This window comes from Anopheles coluzzii, chromosome 2 (genome assembly GCF_943734685.1).
Source record: "Anopheles coluzzii chromosome 2, AcolN3, whole genome shotgun sequence".
NCBI classification, from domain to species: Eukaryota; Metazoa; Arthropoda; class Insecta; order Diptera; family Culicidae; genus Anopheles; species Anopheles coluzzii.
The window spans coordinates 114036387-114060480 of record NC_064670.1 but is presented as its reverse complement, the minus strand read 5'-3'; the positions used below and the strand labels follow the sequence as shown (position 1 = coordinate 114060480).

The 24094-nt window shown below is 45.6% G+C and overlaps 1 protein-coding gene across 1 annotated transcript in view; it reads left to right on the top strand.

Moving 5' to 3' along the window:
- LOC120953621 (mucin-19-like) overlaps positions 1 to 15652 on the top strand; it is a 134121-nt gene extending 118469 nt beyond the window's left edge. Inside the window, exons 3-4 of the mRNA XM_049606969.1 lie at positions 7634 to 8296; positions 10788 to 15652. Of these exons, the coding sequence (XP_049462926.1) occupies positions 7634 to 8296; positions 10788 to 11738 (1614 nt within the window). The 3' untranslated portion in view covers positions 11739 to 15652. The remainder of the gene's footprint in view (positions 1 to 7633; positions 8297 to 10787) is intronic.
- Positions 15653 to 24094: the final 8442 nt, after the last annotated feature.

Below are 24094 nucleotides of genomic sequence, written 5' to 3'. Positions count from 1 at the left end.
GTTAATTGTTTACACTTGGACAAGATATTTAATTATATAAGTTTCCTTAAATAACTTTTCCAATCAACCTTTTGAGAGCCACTGCAGTTAAGCTATAAATCGTGTTTAAGGCCAATTTTTCGTTTGTATCAATTTTATTTATTTTTTTTATAGTGCGAACTTATTAGTTCAATTTCAATTGCATGCTATCTATTGAATTTTGCTTTTTGATAAGTTTTGCATAGAACGAATCTCCTCAATTCTTAAAAAGAATGTTTTGTCCCATGCTGTTTTTTGTAGAAAGTTGTTTTACCTTTAAACTGTAAGCCTGTTATTACACATCCAACGATTGCCTTCCTATTGCATTTTTACTGCTTTAATGATGCATACCAGCGTCTATTGCAGTGCCAAAGTTAAGCTGTTGTTTAGTCTTTCAAACCCTCTAACCCTAGAAGAAAGTGTAAAAAATGCATTCGAACGCACTTTCATCCATTATATTCTGGGAAGTAAACCCCGTTACGCCAATACGTATTTACGCCCTGGAAGGAGGGGGCCCACCGGACACCGCCGACCTACTTGGGCGTCTAGTTTCCCGCCGATTACTTTCGAAATGGCGCGTCGCGCGTCTCGGACCCGCCCGGACAAATAAAATGAAAAAAACAGTGACAGTCAACAATTTCACCAAAACAAAGTGCGCACTGTTGTTGTGTCGCAAAGCCCTCCTAAGGCTCGGTAACCATTTCTACGAACTACCGTTGGCGACCAACAATCGCGAGTGGGGTGACAAACACAATCTAATGAAATACGCCAGCCCGTTGGTCCACAGCAACGGATCGAATGAACAACAGCCATTTTCTCACAGCAGCGGCTTGTTCCCGCTTTGCGCAACTAACGCGCTCGCGCGACGATAGGATGTGACAGCGCTGAGTTGATGGAGGAGTGAGGGTGACAGGTTGGCAGAAGCAAAAAACGAAAAAAAACAGCATAAATAAATAAACAAATAAAAGCAGGCCAACCCTGCGGGGTGCTGAGAATCGGGGCAGTATGGACGGAGGTTTATCATTTCCCAAGCGAAAGCGAAAGTCTCAGTGGCATGTAGCACACACACACACACACAAACTGCATTCCCACCAGCAAGCAGCACACTATGGGATGGGTGGGATATGCAATAATCGAGTGACAAACCACCACACCAAACGCGGGGTGGCAGACGGCAACGGCGGTGTGTTGGAGGACCGTTTGGTGGACCGTTGCAGCGAAGTCGAAAAGGCTAATTTTAATTGCTCGCATTAAAAACGATGGCAGTATTTTGATGGGTGGTTGAATAATAAATAAATCGCTTTACGCCGTGTTGCGTGTGTGGTTCGAGCAGACCGAACCGAACGAGAAGACCGTGCACAAGAGTAAAAGGGGGGGACTTGTGGCTTTAATTTTTCATCGCAAATTTTTCCCTCTTCCTGTACCATGATTGGAATCGTGAGTTTTTGTTTTCTTTCTTTGGCCTTCTCTTGATGATTGCACGTTAGCGGTCAGCGGAGGGGGGGGGGGGGACTGTGTGACACTCACGGTGGTTTTCATCGACCATGCGTCTCCACGGTCACGGGAATGCTTTGCGAACGATTGAGGCGATTGCAGCGACAGACATTACTGGGTCAAGGATGTGGGAATGGTTTAATTGTTGCGGCCAGCTGAGAAACGGGTTAAGCACGGGTTGATTTATTGCAATTCTATGTGTTTATTGGGAAATTAATAAACAATTACAAATGTTTGCTCATCGGACAGTTGTTCATGGGTTGTTTGCTTTACTGTTCTGAGACTTTTTCCTCTGAAATCGCACGCTTAAAGCAAGTGTTGTATTTGCTACTAGCTTTTTTTTTTAATTTACATTCTTTTAATCGCATTTTGATAATAAACGTTACTGCAAACGTATTTGTATGTTTTTAATTATTTTGAATTGTCATAGTATTGGATGAAGTTGAATATTCCTTTTTTCTAACAACAGCTTTTACGAATCAATACTTTTAAAAAATTATGTAATGGTTTGGTTAAACGCTATGCTGTATTTTAATATTGCCTTTCACATAATATAGCTTTTTTTTGTAATAAAAAAAAACATAACCACATCCACCTGAAGCATTGTCCCACCTGATGGTTTGAAAAACAAAACCACCTTATGCCCGAACCACCTTCCAGCAGAATTAACACACCGAAAAGGCAAGAAATAAAACAAATTAAATCGACGACGCTGCGAAATAGAGACGTTAACGTCGATCGTGAGCGAGACTTGCACTTCGTTTGGCAACTGTTACGGACGCCCACCTGGCCCACCATTGGGCGAAATGCCGCCCCGGATCCGCAGGTGGGCGAGAGAGGCGACAGCACTTTGTGATCGGTCGGTGGTTGGCGGTATATCATGTTCCATAAGCCTTCCATCCTCCCCGAAAAGGGGATGCATCTTGACGTGTCGTGCTCTTTTTCCAGCAACGCGCGCGTACGACCATCGATCACACCCATGCCGCCGGCCAAAGCAGCAACCACGCCGGACCTGAAATCGAACGCAAAGCAAACACGATACATCACACTCGTGAGTCTCAGGCGAGGCTTCCTTTGGGTCGGGAGATTGGACATTTTCCCTCGCTCTTGTTGTTGTTTAGTCTTGTTAAGAGATTCCAGGGAGTGGGGGGGGGGGGGGAGGAGCAGGGAGAGATGGAGGAGATTGCTTGTTAAACTGCTATGATTTGCCATTTATTTTTATCAGCTTCATTTTCGATGCATTCTTTCCGCTCTCTGCAGTCTTCGCGATCGTGTCGCCGTGTTTCCGTTCCGTTGCTGTTGTGTCCAGCACACACACACACACACATTCCGGGCTGGTGGTCGTCAATAAATCTTCGTGACGGTTTCGAGGCGGTCGCTCTCTCTGTCTCTATAGCGATCTGTCTCGAGTCGTTCGCGCCCGGTGCACGACTTCTTCTCGCACTATCTAATCGCACCGTTTTGGCTTTGGACGCGAAGGAGACCCGTTTTGTGTGTGCGCTGTGGGAAGTTATGCATCATATAGCACCTAATTAATTATCGAATCGAAGCATGATTAATCTTCCCAAGCAGCCCGTCACGATATCTTGTAAATGTTAATGTATTGTGTATGCTGGGGAGGTGAAAAAAAGTCAAACCCATTGCGTCACAAACCACCCGAGACCTGAACATCGCGCAACGAAATTGTCATGTTTTGAGGTTTTGGATATCTTTTCTTTGTGGTTGGTTGGCTGCAGTATGTGGTTAAAGTCTTGACCCTTTTCCACCCTCCCAAAAAGAACACCCCCTTCAGGCAGGGGAGAGATACAAAAAAAAAACATCGTACATCGGATGAATAGCAACAATAAAAGAGTTGCATGTTTATTGACTCAAACTGTGTCTGGCGGCGCGGTAAGTTCCGAGGGAGGTTCCGAACATATTTGGAAGGAGAGCACTGTGTGTGTGTGTGTGTGTGTGTGGATATGTCTGGGTTTAAATTTGCGCTTTGTCAGTCGAAATGCAAACTCCCCCCGCCAAACAGCCGAGCACCACTGAGGACACCCCGCTGCAATTCTTTCTGCGTTTTTTTGTCGGAACTGGCTCGCTCGAAAAGTCACTCGGCACAAACGGAGGTTGATGACCAGTGTACCAAACCAAAGGCGTGAGGATTGGACCGGGAAAAGGGGAAGGGGGGAACACACCAGACCAGACACCTCGTGCTGCGACGCAACGCACGCTGCCGCTGTTTGTGTTGGCCATCTGCATGTGCAATTCAGCACGATTCGGTCATTTTAGCACGTTCCGTTTGTGCAGACATGACCGCCATGGGGGTTGCTGCTGCTGCTGCTGCTGCTGCTACGATTGTTCCTTCGACAGCCTCTCCCCTGACCACCAGCTGACCGCGCACAGTGCACTGCAACACTTCCATCAAGTGGCCGTCCAGACGATGACGACGACGACGATGTAGACCGGCACGCTCGTTGAACATTTTGTCTGTTTCGGTGTCGAATTGTATGTTTGCTTTTCGTGTCTCCGGTGCTCTTTTTTTCCTCTCTTTTCCATTCCTCCTCCTCCATTCTCTTCTTGTCATAGTCGCTTGGTGGGGTTGTGTTTGGCTCGGTCCTGGTGTCCCGTTCCATTCTCAAAAGCACGCCAGAGAAGAAGACGCAACCATCATTGCAAATAACGATTGCATCTCGGGATGAGGAACGCTGTGTGGTGTGTGTGTTTTTGGGGATATATTCTTGCCATTCGAACAACACAACATCTTTGAAACATCTCTCCCCCATCCCATGTGCATGCCTGTCCCAGGATTTCGTTTTCGGCAGGGTGACTGATTTGTCTGAAAGATAAACTGACAAGCTTTTGGCGTGAGGGAGAGATGAAGGAGTGTTCAGAAAAATCAGAACCTACGGTGCATTGGTGGACACAAAAAAAGTATGTGCATCGTTTGTGTCATTGTCATACAGCCCGTGGGATGGCCGGCACTGGTGCGGCAGGTCGTCCCTGCTGCCAATTTTTGCAGCTGGTCCAGGCGAGAGGGTCTTCAACAACAAGGCTAGCAAATCTCGACCAAAGCAAACTGTGAAGGTCACCGACGACCCGCGTGCATACTAATAGACGACGCTACAATGCAAATCATGATCATCAATGGTCGGTACCAGGGTACAGTCTGAAGATTCGAGAACTGTTTGGAACGTTTGCAGTTTTGTGGATGCGATGTGCTAGATTTAATCTGTGGGTGGGGGATTTAACTCGAATTTATTGCACTTGGTTTGGTGCATTGGGTGTGTGCAGAAGTGAGCTTTTTTGGAAAGGATGGTTGTACGGGCTTTTGGAAGTCGTCCTGACCCTACTTTGCTATCCTTTTTGACATTGACCCTAATGTCCTAATAATAAAATAGAAAGATTTTCCCTTTTTGCTGAACTCAATGTTGGGATTTCGACTCAAAAGACAATGAACTTGTTCATCTCATATTGAGATAATGACTGGTACGCCACTGCTCGTTGGTTTTCAATCTCCAGTGGGTCCTCACGGCCCTCTGAGCAGAGTATCTTGATGAGGGGGGTAATGCCATTTGCTTTCAATAATTTTCCTCTCTACTGAACGCTCCTAAACCACCGTAAATCTAAGTTGTAAAGTTCCACTGATCACACCTCTCTTCGAGTGCCCATTACCGTTTGTAGCGTATCTTCGACGCAACCAAAGCACTCAAATTGCAATTTGTAAGATATCTGTTTTTTTTTTTTTGTATTCCAATCTTCTTTTCACACTTAACCACCTTTTCAGCAGTGTGTGTGTGTGTGTGTGTGGTTTTGCCATGAAATTCAATTTCATCTTCTGCGCGCGAATCGTGTGTGTGCCTTGTCTTCCTGAGAAATGGCAACATTGAACCAATTCCACTATCAAACCCAATTGAGAGTAATCAACATAATCATGACGATGCGTACGGGGAATGGCAGGCAGAGGACGATGAGTGGGAAGGACGACCAAAGAGAGATAGAGAACTAAAGTATGCATGCATGTGTGTGTGTGTGTGTGTGCGTTGGACAATTCAAGGCGAAACGCACCATTAGATCCGCCTGAATTTCATCACACACAATAGCAATCACAACCTCCACCAAATGCACATTTGCAGCTCTCCGCTAAATTGCCCGTTAGTGCATCAGTGGTAGCTGAGTAGTCGCGTCGGCTCCATAATTAGTGTGTTCTTCGAAGCAGAGAACCAACGGGTCTTCTCCAATGCATGTCATTGCACAGATTGCAATTCCGAGTGCGTTATTTCCCCGTAAGCAACAAAAACCTTCTCTCTTTCTATGTAGAGAACATGATCTCGGGAGGGTTTACATGGACCAAAACTGTGCAAACTGTATGCAGAAAACCACACAAAGATCATTAAAACCGATCATCAAATCGCATCATTGATTGATTGGCTGGCTTGCTGGCCTACTGCATATTCACCACCATCTTCTCCCCCGTGATTGTGTGCCTCCAATCATTGAACAAAACGCTCAACAATAATGTTGCAATGGACGCAATCGCTGGCTAGTTCTTGCTCGCCTTTTTTGTGTTCAATTGCGCCTACACCTCGAAAGCTTCCCTGTGCCGTTGTTTTTAATTGAATTCGTCTGGGCTACCACCCCCCGCCCCAACCGACATCGATATTAGAGCTCAATTAGAGCGGCTTTCGTGTAAGTGGGCACCAAAACATGGGCCCTTGTTGAACACGCATACGCGTTTGTTAATGATAGTGTAGCGCGACTTGTCGGGCGGTGTAACGGTTTTATTGCAACCCTTTTCGGCTGCAAAAAGGAGAGGAGGCAGAGTGGTGAAACCCACTGAGAGCAAAATATACACAGCCGATCGTCCGATTTTCACCCACTTTCGGCTGTCATCGTTACTCTTGGGCGCATTTTTGCAAAGGATTAAATGCTTCCCAACGGAGCGAAGCTTCATGTGCTGTTTGCGTTCTTAAAACCTCGAATTCCTCAAGCGTCTACGCGTTCTTTGTATTTCGTAGCGCGGTATTCGTTCCTGTCATTGGTGCATGCATCGGTACCGGTGTTTGCTGCCCCATGGTGGTGCTATTTTTTGCCTACCGTTTGTTGTTTGCATTCCGCCACATGATTTAAATGACGCTGCGAGAGCCCCCGTCGCGATCCAACCAAAGTGGGCAAACGACTTTCGGCAATGAATTATGGCCATGCACTGTAATGTAATGTCCCCCCACTTAATGGCAGGTTACTGCTTGAGTGTTTAGGCGTTTTTTATCAACTTTAAAGAAAAAGGGTGGATAACTTGTCTTTCTGTGTTCTAAAATTGAATTTAGATAATATGATGATTGCTTCCCCTAACTGTAATAAATTACAATATCACTCCAAAGGTTGACTCCATGTATGTGAAAATAATTAATCGCCCCAGTCACCCGCCAGCGCTATCTGGCCTGTCTGTCTGTCTGTCTGGCCACTCGTAGCACTTCACGCCAGTGACTTGATTTGGTGCTGTTCTACCTTAGTTGCCCCCTCTTCCCCTTCATAGGTGAAACAAGCCGCGTAACGGTGGCGGAATGAAATTTTGGCCCAATTTGCAAACTCGGTTGCGCACCGCCATTTGTGACGAGACCCTGCGAAATGCCCCTGCTGCTCTGCCCCTTCTCTGGCCAGCAATTAGCATTCCATTAGCTTGGGCAATTAATTAATTAATTTGTTTATTACTCGCCAACCACACGCACATTTTGGGCACCTTAGGTAGGATTGGGGACCAAGAACCTCAACTCAAAGCAAACAAACTTCACCTTGCTTGCTGCACATGCCCAACTGCTTCAATCGATTCACTGTGCTTTTGAATCGTAAAAGGAGCGTGTGTGTGTGTGTGTCTGTGAAGGTGTCGGTGGGCATTTGCATTTTGCAACTTCAGCAACTGCAGCACTGGGCGCGCAGCCGACTCGGTATGCGGCAAACGTTTGGCAATCGAAGAACAATTCCCCCTCGAGACCTGTTTTGTTTTTGCGCGCAGTGTCTGTACGCCTTGTCATTGTTCCTGTTCCTGTGTGGGGGGAAGCATTCGTGGCACTACTATTAGTTCTTCTTTCTACTAGAAACTCACCAATACCTTTTTCTTTCTCGCTTTCCCCGCCCACAGATGCTATCGGTACAGTCACCGGGCTGCGCGGGGATGGAGCGGCTCGGCGTTCCTGCCCGCGGTTCCATCGGATCACCACCGTTAAGGAACGAACGGGCGGGCTTCCATCACCAACAGCAGTCACAACAGCAGCAACAGCAGCAGCAGCAGCAGCAACAACAATCGCAACAAACTCCACAACAGCAGCAACAGCAGCAGCAGTCAGCGCAACAGCAGCAACAATCGCAGCAAAACCACCACCGCCATCATCATCATCATCACAATCACCATCATCATCCACACCAGTATCATCAGCAGACGGCGGTGGCGTCATCCGGGCACAGCAACCTGCGGTTCAGCAGCAGTGATCTGATACTGAGCAGCACCACCAGTAGCAACTTTCGCAGCAACAACCACAATCAATCCTATCTGTTCATTCCGCACCAATCGAACAACGTCGGTGGTGGTGGTGGTGGTGGTGGTGGTGGTGGTAGTAGTAGTGGTAGCAGTAGCATCAACTACAAGACGCACTATAGCAATAGCTCGTACGGTGGCAGTAGCATCGGCAGCTCGGCCAGCTCCAACCCGGTGACGACCGGCTTCCCGCACTGCATCTACCATGTGCCGCTGCCGGACGGGGAGTTTGGACCGGATCGGGACCTGCGGATACGGACACCGTGCCAGGTAGGTTGACTTGAAGTCTTGCCTAAGTTGTCCCTTTTTTGGGGTGGGATCTTTTGAGTTGAATGCGAGGAAATTGAAGCTCTGTTTAGGTACTGCTTTTTGGGTAGTTTCCGGGTGAAGATGCTTCATATGTTAGTTATAAAAGTTTCCCAGAATTTCTTACAGTCTTTTATCTGAATGCTTCCTACGACTTGTCAACTACTTTGAAGCCAACAGGCTGTATGTTTGTTACAAAAATATTTGAGAGATTGACAAAAATCCTTGAGAAATAATCCAAAATCCTCAGGCAAACTCCAGGATGTGTTAGTGAAACGTTCAAATCAGTAGCCTTGAAAAGACGTGGCCAGCCATCAGTAAAGGGCATGATAGACGCCTATTCCTCAAGAAAAAACAGTTAATACAAGTGAATCAGACACTGATTAACGTGAAATGAACGGCTTAGTAATTGGTCATTAAAGCTCGACCAGGGATTGACATTCGTGTAATGTCTACACGTGATTCGTGATGGAATGGAATATGGTTTAGCCACATAATAATCAGACCGCTCTCGTGATCATAAAATGACTCAATCGACCTATCGATAGCAGCACACAAACTCACATTCACATCTCACACTACATCCGGTCACACAAACGCGCGCAAATCGAGAACTTATGTGTGTGAGTGGGCTAAAACACTGTAAAGTGCGATCGGATCGTAAAGCTTTAGTCAGATCACTTCAACCACTTTATGATTTAATCATCCGCGCCACCCGGTGTGTGTTCGTGTGTGTGCTTGTCAAGACTGTGTTTGCATTCCACGCTGGCACCGCCAACACACCCTATCACGCCGTCCGAAGATGCATTGCTCGTGGCTTGGCGTGTGCTGCAGTGCTTTCGTTCGCCGCCTGCTGCCCAGACGAGCGCGTTGCACACACGTGTGCTGCGGCTGCGATGACGCAGTAGACGACCAACGCTAATGACGTGCATTCGAAAGCAACTAACGCCCGTGGAGTCGTGCAGTTGGGGCGGGTGAGAACTTTTCCACTTGAAAACAGTGTGCGCACTTCTGTACAGTGCATGTGGTGGAAAATCCGAACAACACCTTCCACGTCACGATGTCCCACTGCGGGCTGAATAGCGACGAAACTTATTACAGCTTCGCGAACAAAAACACAAAAAAGAAGGGAAAAAGCACACAATTTGACCTAGTCAAGTCAACGGGCTTAGGACGGGTCGAAGGACTGGGTTGTGTGTGCGTCCTTAAGCTTGGTTTTGCTGCTGTTGACCTGGTTTTGGCGATTGTTTCGCTCGGCGAGTGCATTCCGTCAGCCACAAGGGAACCATAAATTGTTGCAGTAAAGGCCGGGGAAAGAGCGTCAAGCACACTACAGCTAAACGGCAAACCGTCCCTGTGCTCGTTCTGCTTCGTGGACACTGGGCCCAGGGGGAGGGAGACGGTCCTGGTTGAGGATTTTCATTTATGTAACCCGCGGGACACTATTGTTTCTCGGCTGGAATGGCATGAACGCGGTGAAAAACTGAAGCAGCAAAACTTAAACTAGGTCAAACGCTGGTCCTGCTTGCTACTGCCGAAGGGTATGACGAGAAGGATGTATGTACTTTGCTTCATCACCATTATTGGATTTGATCGGAATGCACTGCTCGTTCGATGTGCGCAGTGTGCTTTGTACGAACGTTGAATATTGTGCAAGAAATAAAGGTCGGTCTTTGTTGTTTCCAGTGGCTTTCTAGGAATGTGACATAGAAATGTGATTCTAGCAAGTTGACAGCATGCTTACATAGAGATGTCCGTTTGAGAGTGCTTTAGGTTCTTTTCCAGAATTTATTACTCAGTATTTTCATCTGTTAGTTATTGAACGATGGCACATGTGGAGTGTATGATGTACATATTCAAGATATATGGATTGATGTTCTTACAAAATATTGGAGACTACTGTTCCGTGCACAAGTCACACGAGGATTGGCAGAGTCGCAGAGTTGTGTTGAACACTAAAACTACTGAAGGTAGAGTCTCAGACCATTCGTCTAACCACCAGATCCTTCCGGATAGATGGGTCAAATCCTAAGAATGAGAAGCCATAGTCGCCGGAAGGATGTTTTAGGCATCGAAATTCAGATGCCCTGGTCCTATTTCTGATTAAGAATTCTTCTGATCTTAATTTGTAGCTATATTAAAGATCTTGAACTACCTTTAGATCAAGCTGTCGTTGCCAGGCCTTTCCCAAGATTCGTATTAATATAATTATTAGATTGTCTATGGCATTTTCCTATGCTTGATGCAAAAATACTGAATTGTTGGCATGCGTGACAACTACTGCAAAGCAGATTTCCTCTTGCTTCCAGCTCAGAATTTATGAATTTCTGGGTAATTGAGGTTGTCTTGGGAATCTTGGTATATCTTGTTACAACCGTTGAACGAATTATCTATCTAAACCCACCGCTAAAAGACCTTCGTTTTAATCCCAACTCTCCTCTCTTTACCTTTCCAGCAATCGGAAATACCTCGAACGTACGTGAAAGCCCCACCGAACAAGACCGTGCGTGACGTGCCCGTGCAGTACCAGTCGACGGGTGGGATCACGACGCACGGCACCACCACCACCGCCACCATGACCGGTACCGGCGGCAGCTCCAGCCTCGCCAGCTCCATGGTGGACGTCGGGAGCTACTACGGCAGCGCGAAGACAATCGCCGGACGGCCGGCGGGTGACGGTGGCCGTCTGGCAGCGGCCACACCCGGGCCCAGTTTAGGCGGTGGCACCACGAACAGCGCCACCTGTCAGCAGAAATCGGTCGACAAGCTGCAGAAGATTTTCCGGTTTTTGCCAGGTAAAGCCACTAAATCTTCCACTTCATCATCATCATCGTCGTCCTCCTCGTCGACGTCGTCGTCGTCGTCCTCTGCTTCCTCCACCTCGTCATCCTGCGGCGGTGGCATGAAGCACGCCAGTAATATTAACAACAATCATCAAGGCGCTGGCACGGGCGTGCTGCCCGGCAGTAGCCACACTAGCAGCACCGCCAGTCTCAACAACAACAACAACGTCGGCGGCGGCGGCGGCGCCCTCGGTAGCATAAGCGGATCCTATGGACCTAGCAGTAGTAGCGTTATTAGTAGCAATCACGCCAACAACAATCGCGTCGGGTGCGGTGTTGGCGGCAGTAGCGGTAGCAGCGGCGGCGCCAGTAGCGCTGGCAGCAACATTCGAGTCGATGGTCGCGGCGGCTTAAGCTTAGCGGCGCCCGGTGCCGGCATCCACAATCACAACCAGCACTATCGATCTCCTCCCACGCCGGCGGTGGTGGCGGCCCCCTCACCGACCTCCTCGTCGGTGTCCTCCTCGTCCACGGCGTCCTCCCCGACATCGTTAAGCGGCGCGAGGCCATCGGAAGCGACCGGCCCGGGCGCGGAACCGGGCCACGCACCCTTCACGATGTGACCGACGGTAAGCGGCGGCGGCGGTGGTGGACGACGCATCGTGGGCAGTGCAGTGAGCAGTCTTTGAATTAGGCCTGCCTTCGCGCGCATCATCTTGCCCGATCGTCGCATCCTCCGTCGTTGGCCGCAGCCGCTTAGTGTCGTACCCCAATTATTTAGCTAATCGATGTCGTGATACTATTTGTGATGAAGAGTTAGAAATGGGCATGGAGTGACGGGCTCTGGAGTGTGCTGGTCGTGTTGCGGTGGCAATGCGGGATTGGGCTGCTAAAGTAAGGGATGGACTGGATTGGGGCAAGCAAACAAAAGCTGTCAAATAGCATTGCGGGTCGCAACGAATCGAAAGGCCAAGTACAAATCTTAGCTCTACTGTGACGGCGCGAGCGTGTTGATCGTTTTCTTCGGTAACGGTAACAAATAGGATCGTTTGTAACGTGTAACGTCTGCTCCATTTTGTATTGCACTGTGACCGATACTAGTCATAGAATTGTAACTCGTGGAAGGTGCCTTTCCACGATCTTACCTTGGTCGTTGTGTTCTACGGCAAAGCGTGTCCTACACGCGCCCACTGGATGTTTTTATTCGTGAAATCTTATTCAAACTAATGTAAAAAAAACCCCCAACATTGAAACATGGGATCGATCGTTGAGATTGATTTTTTGTTGTTGTTGTGTTTTGCTCCTTACAACTCTCCCCTATCGAGCTCATGAGCCTGCTTCGAAGCCTCAAAACCCGCGTCACAGCAATGTTTAAATAGGAAGTAGCAAATATTAATCGTAGAACATGTAACAAAAACACACACATACACACGCCGCTGGAACTAATTTAGTCCGCTCTGACCATATACTCTTGTATTGCCCAGTGACAACATAAACATAAACATAAACATAAACAACACAGCCTGAAGAAGATTAGGCAGGAGGCTGCACACGGGCCAGCATTAAACAGCGATGAAGGGAAGGAGCAGTACATTTAAAACAAAGGAAAGAAAGAAAACGGTAAAAAAAAAGTAAATACACAACAAGAATCGAGCTGTACATTTTATGCGCGTATCTTAAGATTTCTAAGCATAACTAAACTACAAAACTAGATTTTTAAAAGCAAACACCATAGGTAGAGAGAGCGAGGGAGAGAGAGAGAGAGAGCGAAAAAGGATGAAAGGAAAGAATTAGATGGAAACGGTAGAAAGGAAACGAAACGCGAACGGATTGAACCGAATGGGAGTAAAGGAAGGGAAAAGAAGGTGAACAATATTGTAAAAAAAAACTATTATAAATTAAACTAAAACAAACTTCGATGTGCAACAACACGCCCTATGCGGTTTAGGAGAGCGTGAGCGAGCACAGCATTGAAAAGGGGGCGGGAAAGAAGTACGAGACGTACACGCGGTTTATTTAGTCGAAATCGAGCGCAAGAAAGGGAAGAGAAAACACGTGGAAAAAAGCACACACCCACTCAAAAATACACTTATACCAGGTGGCAACCAACAAGTAAACCAATGAATAAAGGGAAAAATAAGCGCGAACCAGGGCCGCGTTAAAGGATAACTATGTGTGTGTGTGTGTGTGTGGTTGGGATGCGTCGTTGTTGCGTTTGTGGTGTGATTCGAAAGAAAGCGTGCCGACGACGTCTGTCTCTCACTTTCTCACTCTTCCCCGACAGACGGGCGCGTTCCTGGCGGACGGCGAAAGGAAGGACGAACTCTATGAGCAGGTGTGTACGTGTGTGTATGTGTGTGCGTTAAAATGTGTGTGTGTGTTTGTGTGATGGAATGGAATCTAGCAAAAATGTTCTATTTGTTATAAGTTGTATTATTTAAGTAAATCAATTTGTCACTTGCGAGAAGTATAGCAGAGTGTGGGTAGGGATGGTGAGTGTGAACCATGTTTGCATGTTTTTTTCGTCCTATGCGTGAGAGTGTGTGTGTGTGTGTGGTAAAACAGTGAGAGAGAGAGAGAGAGAGAGAGAGAGAGAGAGAACGTTAGGGAAAGAGCATAAGCATTCATAGGCGAAATAGTGGCGAGTCAATCAAAGATAAACATTATTCATAGACAAATATGCCCAAAACTACATACATTTGCTCACAACAGCACACATAGAACTGCAGCATGCAATGCTGATCGAAGAATAATAACACACATACACACACAAAACACAGTGTAACTCAAACGTATCGCTTAGTAATCGCTTAGTAAACAGAAGCTCCTTAGGAGGTTGAGGAGGCAAGGCATTCGAATCAATAGTCATACATGTTCTGCAATAAACAGGAAACCGAAGGATAATAATAACGAAATACTAACTACCACCACTACTGGCTACTACCACAACAACAACTACTACTACTATTCATTACTGTTACTATCAATATTGCTGCATTGTATTACCGGATAGAGACAGTTGCCGCAAAGCCATTTACCAACAACAGCAAAATACAATAAAACAAACTACCGCTTCTGCTACTATACACAAATGCTCGCTCGTAATAAAAAAAAACCTACAATTTGTGTGCCACAAATGTTCACCTCAAATTGCAAACAAAACAGCAGCAGCCACAAACACTAACTGCCCCTGCAAAACGGGGTCCACTGAATGCATACATTTTCCTCACACAACAAAACAATAAATGAAAATAGCGCAACAAAACCAGAGAGTAGTGAAACCAGAAAGCGAAGAATAGGATAAGAATATAGAAGGAGTAACAAACACAACAAAACAAAACAGAAGGTAAAACAATGAACAACAGATCAGTGTTTGCTCTCCGCAGCGCCAACTACAGCGAAAAAAGCGAAACTAAAACTATCTTTTAGCTAAATAATGTGTGTACTAATGACTCTTGTGCAAACACCTTTTTATTTAGCGAATGCAACAACCACGCAAAAAAGTAACAAGAAGAAGAAGAAGAAAAAACCGCACACCAGGAATCCACTATAACTACTACCACTACTACTAATACTACTTACGACTACTACTAACTACTACAACTACTTGGCTGGGAATGTGTAATCTTTCTAATAGTATGAAAATGTGTGAAGCACCAGAACCAGCAAAATGAAGAGAGAGAGAGAGAGAGAGAGAGAGAGAGAGAGAGAGAGAGAGAGAGAGAGAGAGAGAAAAACTGCTGAACAGGGAGCTGAAGAGTTTTAAAGAGAGACGTTTAGTATCTTAACTATTATAGTTTCAATTAGCATGGATTATTGTCAGTACTAATGTTATTATTTAAAAAGGGGAAAGAGGTCCCTTACAAACTAAACCCCCCCGTGCATGTCAAACAGGCTCGGTGAGTGTGGTGTAAAAAAAAGCAAAACAGTGAAACGGCTCTAGCGATAAGAAAACAGGCATAAGGGAAAGTCAACAGGGTGGAGTGTTTGAGATAGGAAAATTTGTAAAACAAGTAAAGCAAGTAAGCAGCAAGGGCGACAAAAAAGAAGGAGAACGGTTCGTCCACGGAACGCGCCTAAATGTAGGCAATTGCATTAACACTTCCTTTTGAATGTAAGCAACCGATGGGGACGGTGTGTTTGTGTGTGCCTGTGCTGCCGGGAGTGAATATAGGGACAGAAATGGAATGTGTTCTTCACACACATGCATGCACACCAGGTAACGAGATAAACAAAAAATATATTTATTGTGTAGACCCCGTTCTTTTTTTGTTTCTTATTTTAATAATGATGGGTAACAACAGTAATGCAAATGTGTTTTATTTTAGATCAAATGGTTAGAAGTAGCCCGATAGCGAGTGAGAGAGAGAGAGAGCAGATCAGGGTTCACCATGTGTGGCTTAATTTGCGCGCGAGTTTGGACAGCTTCAGGGGGAGGGGTTGATTGTTTGTAGACAAACGAGCAGAAAAGAGCAGCAAGATTTGATCTGTTGCATAGTGAATTGGAAAATCCAAACCCTTGAAACTGGGCCAATCTCAGCAAAACAAAAAAAAGGCGCACATAACGAACCTTGTAGCAGAGCGGTGAGCAGAGCTAGGTGAAATGTGCTCGTAACAGAGTTGACAGGCCGGTGCGTGTAGTGAAAGTGAATGTATGACAAATTTGTGATAAATATTTATTTAACGAATGATTAGTATCGACATTTGATGATTCGATGGTGGTCAGCAGCATGTGCCAGGAGGTAGTAACGAGGGTGTATGCGGAAGAGCGAAGGAGGAATGATTGGAATCCCATAAAAGATGTAAAACGGCGGACGAGAGATCAACTTGATCAGCGAAATTAACGAGGATTACTTATTTGTTTTGTTTCACGTCGATTACAGGCTTCCTTTCCATTTTATAACGGAAGGACTTTCCTTTTTTATTCATTCACAAAAATAGGCATTGGATCTTGCCTGGTAGCGATTAAAGTTCACAGCGTTCCACAGCACACAGCGCAATAGTAGTAAAAGGCAGTATCAATCTTACACCCCGCCGTGCAACTGCTGTTTAGCAGGAAAACATCAACATATTTAAATCGGCATTAAACTTGGAACTACCGACAGAGAAAGAGAGCAAGAGACATGATCGGAAAGGGATGCAGCAGCGTGCAGAGTAGAGAAGATGAAAAAACAATGGAAAAAAGAAACTGAAATCGAAATGTGATAAATGGTAACGGAATGGAAAATCGAATGTACGTGTGCGTATGTGTGTGTGTGTGTGTGGGTGTTTGTATGTATGCTCACAGCGTCACGTGCTTTCCCATTGCACAGTGGAGCGGTGTGTGTGTTCATTGAAAGCTCTGGTGTTCATTAATTCAATAAGGGTGTGTTTAGCAACATGTGGATGTGACGACAAGGGTTGATGCAAAAGCGAACCCTTCCAGTTGCGGAAGAGCAGTCGCGCGGTCCAATCATTCTTTGCATAGGCATCGATAGAAACAACAAGAAAGATCGAAAATGATCTATAGAAAAGAGAGGAAAAAAGGACCAGATTGTGCAACATGGATGTGTGTGTGTCCTGTGTTTCTGTCTGTGTGTACTGCGCGTGCAAGCGGGAAGGGGCTGAAGCGAGTTTCTTCGGCTACGGTGATGATGTTTAAACTTATCCTAATCGAATCGTTGTTTTTTTGATAGCGTAGACTAAATAATTAAATCCGTGTTCTGTGCATCAGGCTAATCAACGCAAGTGAGCTGAGCGGGAGAGAAATAGAGCAAGAAAAACAGAAAGTTTGACGCTAAAAAGAATGAAAAATAATTAAAAAAAAAAAAGATGAACCAAAAATTTGATATAACGTGAACGTGGGATGATGAGAAAAATGACAGAATAATCTCTTATAAATATGAATATGAAACAGAAAGGAAAACAATACAGCAGAAGAAGAAGAAGAAGAAGAAGGAGGAAAAAAATACATATTAAGAATCGAACATACAACTAAAGGAGAGAAAATAGACAGCAACCGTAATCGTGTAACGCGTAACGCTTCCCGCGATTACGATCAATCCCTTCAAACCAGGCAGCAGATAAAGCAGACTTCCACATAAGCGCTGGAGCGGCCCCGCAAGTGCTTGGCTTGGCTCTCTGTTCCTGTTTCGTTTTTAATTTGATGCTTTTCCGTACTTCTTTGTAAATGGCGTCGTTTGATTTCAACCATTTCCTTCCGGAGCGGGGTGTAGCTCGAGGGGCGTTTGTTACCGATCATTCAAACGCAGTAAGTGTCCAATAGCTTTATACAAACGAATGATAACTCAAGTATGCATACCAGGACCAGGCGGGGAGAGGTGAGGGGTGGAATTGATACTTTTGTGTGCAGAATAGAGAGAGAGAGAGAGAACAAAAACAAACAACCACAAGAAATGTTGTTTTGTGCAAGCAACTGAAACAATAGAGCAAGGAAAACAATAATGATTCAGAGCAGCAACACAAATAGATATACAACAGGTGACACGATACAACAGTTATAGCACAATTATGTAGTGTAACGTAAGTATGTAAAGCAAAGCTAATCCAACACACTCACACATAAGTGAAAGAGCAGGAACATAATAAGAAATGAATCCAATTAAAAATACAACAGGAAATAAAGTGGAAAAAAACAAACTAGATAAAAGCTCGTTCCTTTTTGTGCAAAGAATCACACCAGCAAATGTTAAGCAGAGTTTAGGTTAAACGCTACAAAATACAAATAACCCATCTGTGCGCGAGGGCACGCCCTCCACAGTACCACGTAAACACAGAACCAGAACCAGAGTTCCGAATGCTTTTACCGATACTAATGCGCAGAGCAAGGCAGCCCCATATATCATTCGGCCGGGCTAGTACAGTCTCCACCCGCAAGCAGTGGCCACTCGGCGTGTAAGCACAAGCATGTATGTAAATAGTGTACAAATAGTGTATCCAAAACATAACGAAAAGAAGAAGAAAAAAAACGACTACAATATAGAGGCGTAAGCGACGAACGCGTTGGCCCCGTGGAGCCGCGTGGGAAAGACATTTTAAAGCATGTGGTGCATGGCGCGTGTTACAAACAAAGCGCAAGCAATTTTATTTAGTGAAGCCTTCATCTAAAGCAAGCCTTCGTATAAACAGACACTTACACGTACACATACATACATAGACATACGTACACACATACGACACTCTGCATCACGTTGGTTGGTTGCTCGTTTTATCGCGTTTTGTGTTCTGACTCCTTTCTGACTCCTGTTCGGCGATCGGTTTCCCATTTGTTTTACAATACTAAAGAAATGCATTATGCAAGTTATGAGAGAGAGAGAGAAGGGAGAGAGAGAGAGAGATGTGCGTGATCCCTGTGGTGATGGGCAGGCAAAGTGGGGAGTTTTCCGCGTGGTAGCAGTAGTAGCTCGAAGCCGCAAAATGCAAATATATATAGTTAGGGAATGAGATGCGCGTGCGAGTATATGTGTTTTAACTGTGAGTCCAGCAAAAGTCCAAACGAAGGAGAGAAAAAGGCGAGGTTGTGTGGTTGCGATGGTGATGGCGCATTAGGAATGAATGTGACTAAGTAAGCAGCACTCAACACTCTAGGAAGGACATGCATGAATTGTATGTGCGTGTGCGTCTGTGTGTGTGTCATAGCGATCAATCGAAGGGAAGAAGCGAAATGGTGGTGTGCGCAAAAGAAAATCAAACAAATCATATTTATTACGTATTGGGGAAGTGTAGGGAAAAGGTGTGCGTGATACACTCGCTAAGATACCGTGCCACACAACTGCGTCATTTGGTTGGTCGGTCAAGGGCCACTCCATGTGCGTTCGTGTGTGTGTGTGTGTGCAGTTGTGGAACGGGACTATATATATTGAATATATATATTACTATTATTCATATGAGTAATACTAATAACAATAGTACTATTGATAATAATGAAAAAAGGTAATATTAATAATAATTATAATAACAAACAATATGGATATGATGGTAAATGATAATAATGGAAAAACAGAAAAGTAACTAAATAATTTAAAGAGAAAATAATAAATAATGAAATTAACATTCCCCAATGTGTTGTCTCGGTTGTGTTTCGTATCACTTCGAGCTCGAACGGAGGTCAGCGGCGGGATCGTTGTTTAAGGTAATATGTTTAATATCACTTTATAAATCACTATACAAATACTACTTAAATTTGGACACCGTTTCCTACGGTAGTTCCTTTGTTGCATATGTACTGCCGGCGAGCATTCATGGGTTCATTAGTGGTTCCAGGACCGGTATGGCTTCATTATCAGTTCCAGGACCCGTATGAATTCATGAGTGGTTCCAGGACCGTTATGAGTTCATGAGCGGTTCCAGGACTGGTATGGGTTCATGAGTGGTTCCAGGATCAGTATGAATTCATGAGCAGTTCCAGGATCAGTATGGGTTCATGAGTGGTTCCAGGACCGGTGTGGATTCATTATCAGTTCCAGAACCAGTAGGGATTCATGAGCAGTTCAAGGATCAGTATGGGTTCATGAGTGGTGGCAGGACTGGTATGGATTCATTATCAGTTCCAGGACCAGTATGGATTCATGAGTGGTTCCAGCACCGTTATGTGTTCATGAGCGGTTCCAGGACCGGTATGGGTTCGTGAGTGGTTCCAGGACTGGTATGGATTCATGAGCGATTCCAGGACCAGTATGGGTTAATAATCGGTTCTAGGACCGTTATGGATTCGCGGTCGGTTCCAGGAACAGTATGGATTCATTATCAGTCTCAGGTCTGGTATGGGTTCGTGATCGATCCCAGAACCGTTATAAGTTCATGAATGCTCCAAGACCAGTATGGATTCAGGAGTAGTTCCAGGTTCGGTATGGATTCATTATCATTTCCAGACCCGGTATAGATTCATGAGCGGTTCCAGGACCGATATGTGGGGAACCTATGGGTTCATGATAGGTTCGAGGACCGTTATGGGTTATTGATAGGTTTCAGGACCAGTATGGGTTCATGAGTGGTTTCAGGACTGGTATCGGTTCCTGATCGGTTCCAGGACTGATATGGGTTTATGATCGGGTCCTAAACTGGTATGGTTTCAGTATTGGTTCCAGAACCGGTATAGGTTCAGTATCAGGTCCAGGCCCGGCATAAGATTCTGATCAGTTTCTGAACCAGTATTGGCACTGTATCGGTTTCACGACTGGCATGGGTTTGTTTTTGGTCTTTGAATGGGTCGTCATCATTTGAATTATGTTTCGAAGCCAACAATTTCGGTCTAAACTAGTGATGTGCTATATGGAGCGCACCCACGACTCCGATCCGACTCCTACTATTGTTAGTTCGACTCCGACTCCGGCAAAATGGAACCAGTAGATCCGCCCGGAGTCGGAGTCGTTCGGAGTCGTCCGGAGTCGCCCGGAGTCATCCGGAGTCGCCCGGAGTCGGAGACGTTCGGAGTCGTTCGGAGTCGTTCGGAGTCGTCCGGAGTCGTTCGGAGTCGTTCGGAGTCGTTCGGAGTCGTTCGGAGTCTTTCGGAGTCGCCCGGAGTCACCCGGAGTCGCCCGGAGTCACCCGGAGTCGTCCGGAGTCGGAGTCGTCCGGAGTCGTTCGGAGTCGTTAAGTCCCGGGTCGTTCGACTCCAGACGACTCCGGACGACTCCGACTCCGGCACCTCCAGACGACTCCGGCTCCGGCAACTTCAGACGACTCCGAACGACTCCGAACAACTCCGGACGACTCCGAACGACTCCGGACGACTCCGAACGACTCCGGACGACTCCGAACAACTCCGAACGACTCCGAACGACTCCGAACAACTCCGAACGACTCCGAACGACTCCGGATGACTCCGAACGACTCCGGACGACTCCGACTCCGGGCCTTTTCGGACGATTCCGAACGACTCCGGATATTGCAGCGTGGATCTACCTTCCGGAGTCGATTCCGAATTTATTGGAGTCGGATCGGATTCGACTCCGGATTTTTGCCAACTTTACCCATCACTAGTCTAAACCTCAGAATACAGGAAACCCTTAAAATTTCGCTGCGCTGCCCTGCAACCGGACTTAAATAACTAATTTAAATAAAATATTGGTACATGTGTTATAAGTATGTTGGAGAATCTTATTTAATTGCATTTATTTTAGATATACCTTCCAATAATCTTTTTTTATTAGTTAGATATGTGTATCGTCTCTTCTTCTTCATGGATTGTAATTACGAGAAAGAAAAAAGAAACTAAATATCCCACAATGCTACCTAAAATTACCGAAACAGACTTAAAAACTGCTTACTGAAGCACTGCAAGAAATTATTAAAATTCACACCCCCAATACCACTCAATTCATTTCCTTCCGATTTCTCCATCTCCACCGCTCGAGGGCAGTCGCGGGAGAAGTTTTACTGCTTGTGAAACCGTCTCGCGAACTGGTTTAAATCGGCCCTTGGCCTTTGCAGATCATTTGACTGATAATTACTAGGAGCGAAAGCGGTGATAACCCTTTCCCCAGAAACAGCTTCGCATTGAGACAGCGGTAAAGATAATCCGTAAATTTGCACTACCAATCTTCAATGTTTATGAGAGATCATCGGCCAAATCCGACCTGGGACCAAAGGAGCCCGGAAGGGGTAAATAGAGGTGTGCCGCGTTCATCGCGCGACCACTCGACGAAAGCGTCCTATTATCACTTCGGTGCGGTACTGTCGAACGAGCTTACCAAAACTTTCTTTTTGACTTCTTTTTGGACGTTACGGTGAGGAAGAACGCTGAGTGGGGAAGAAATCTTAATTAAACGGACAACTTTTTCATTTAAAAGTTTAACTTTACGATGCCCCAACCGCACGCACGCGTGATGCTGGAAGAAAAGGGGAGGAGAGGGAGGTTTAAGCTTAATCTATGCAGTCGTGCAAATCTAGCCGTATAAAGCTGAGTTGAAAATGGTTTAAAAAAGGAAGCAAAGCGATACCGGCACGTACAACATTGTTACAAACGCAATGATTACTGAAAGCTGTTGTTGTTTCTCGGGGGAAAAAATAATTACCATTACAGCCACCCCATCGCGATCGGAAAAGGGCGATGGCTTGTTAATATTTAATTTACATAAAATTTACACATTGTGAAGCGCCATTCCAATTCTTGCCAGTTTTTCCTATTGGTTTGGTGTTGTTCTTCATGCCAGTTTTTCCTATTGGGTTGGTGAAGCTTCGATTGATTATGTTTCTCCCCCGCTTCAGGTAGCTCCTGTTTCGCCGTTGTGTGTGTGAAATATTGTATAATTGCACCAACAGCCTGACATGGCTGGAGTAGAGGAGAATTGGTAAAGCATTGATTAACGTATGATGGATGAATGATAAAGCGGCAATGTAATGTAAATACTTTCCCATTAGCTTCGTTTTTGTTTTGATCAGAATTCACGCTTTCCACCCCTATTGCATCGATACAACAATGTATGTGTGCGATGAGAGGAATCGATTCCGTATGCAAATTTCATGCTGCAAGCAAATATGCATTTTCCCTTTTTTTTCGTTCCCAATCACGCTTAATTGGATGGAAAAAAGCGTTTCAGTATGTACTTGCTTTGCTTGCATCTTCTACACGCCCGTTACTTACCTCTCCCGAACTTAACCCGTTCCGAAACGCACCGAAAACTTACCGTTAATTTCTCCCACTTGACAGTTCGAAACTCGAATTTCACACTTCTGTGCCATTGACACCGCCTTGGAGCTGCCAGCTTCAAAGCTGGCCAGACGGACGCCAGACGCCAGTCGGGCCAGTCCGCTTCCTCGTCTTGTGCTTCGCTCATCGTTTGCCCACGCCAGCAAACCCTGGTGCCGGAAACTCGATTCCCTCCGCTGATAATTCAATTTCACAAAATCACTGAAATACTATCATCATAATAATTGCATTTCCACATGCACATGTTGAGTTTCTGATTCTGATTTAGATTTTAAATCGAATTGGTAATTGCATTGAGGTCGTCTGTCTCCGGGTGTGTGTGTAACGATGCCTCATCACATCCCATGCATCTACTCACATCCTTTCGTGGTGTTTGTGTGTGTGTGTGTGTGTGTGTGTGTGTGTGTGTGTGTGTGTGTGTGTGTGGGTGTGTGGGTGTGTGTGTGTGTGTGTGCAAAATGTGGCACTTCACACTGTCGATGATGGCCTTCGCTTTCGTCCAGCCGCCTTGCTAGGATGGGGATGGTCCGGTGTCCGGCGTCTGGTTTCGGGATAGGCAAAACCCAGCAGGGAATGGGACAGTTCGGGCTCGAGGGAACCCTTGGCGATACAACAGCAGTGCAGTTGCTTGTCAGCCGGAAGGACTAAACGCATCGCACAGCGTGCTGAAGGGTGCTGATGCGGTTGAGTGGATTTAGTGTGCCGACAGAGTTGATTTGCAATGTGATCCCGTACAGAAATTGGCCCTGGAGTGGTAAATTTCTCTGCTGGATCGGATAAAAGTTTGTATTTTTTATTTAAAATGTTAAAAAATTAACCACATGACTTTTTTTCAGTTTAAAAGCAACGCAAAAAGGGGATAGCGTTGAGCGAAACGCTTCATGCTAGTGTTTGCCACCGCTGATGCAGTGCGTGCTGCATACCTTCAGGCGTACTGAAAAAAGTGGGTTTGTATGAGACGCTTTGCAGCTGCACTACAATTAAGTCCCGGCATACATTTACCAGCGTAATGTGTCATTGAGTGGTATACGCTTCCCTTATCCTTACCACAAAACGTTACAAAAGCTATATGTGACCATAATCGATGCTTTCCGTGCCATTTCTATTACATTGTTGTACAGCATTCCCGTCAGCACTCACTGTGAACCTGTGAAAGACATCAAAAAGTTCCGTGGCAGCAGCAGTAACGTTCATGACCATGAATTAAACTTTGTCATGGGCGTATAGTTTATTTTTTTATCTTTTAACGAGTTTCACGTCGCATCCTATCTGCCTTTTAGCCATACGGTGAACCACAATGAGCAGCAAAGTAAGTACGGCAAAGCGAAT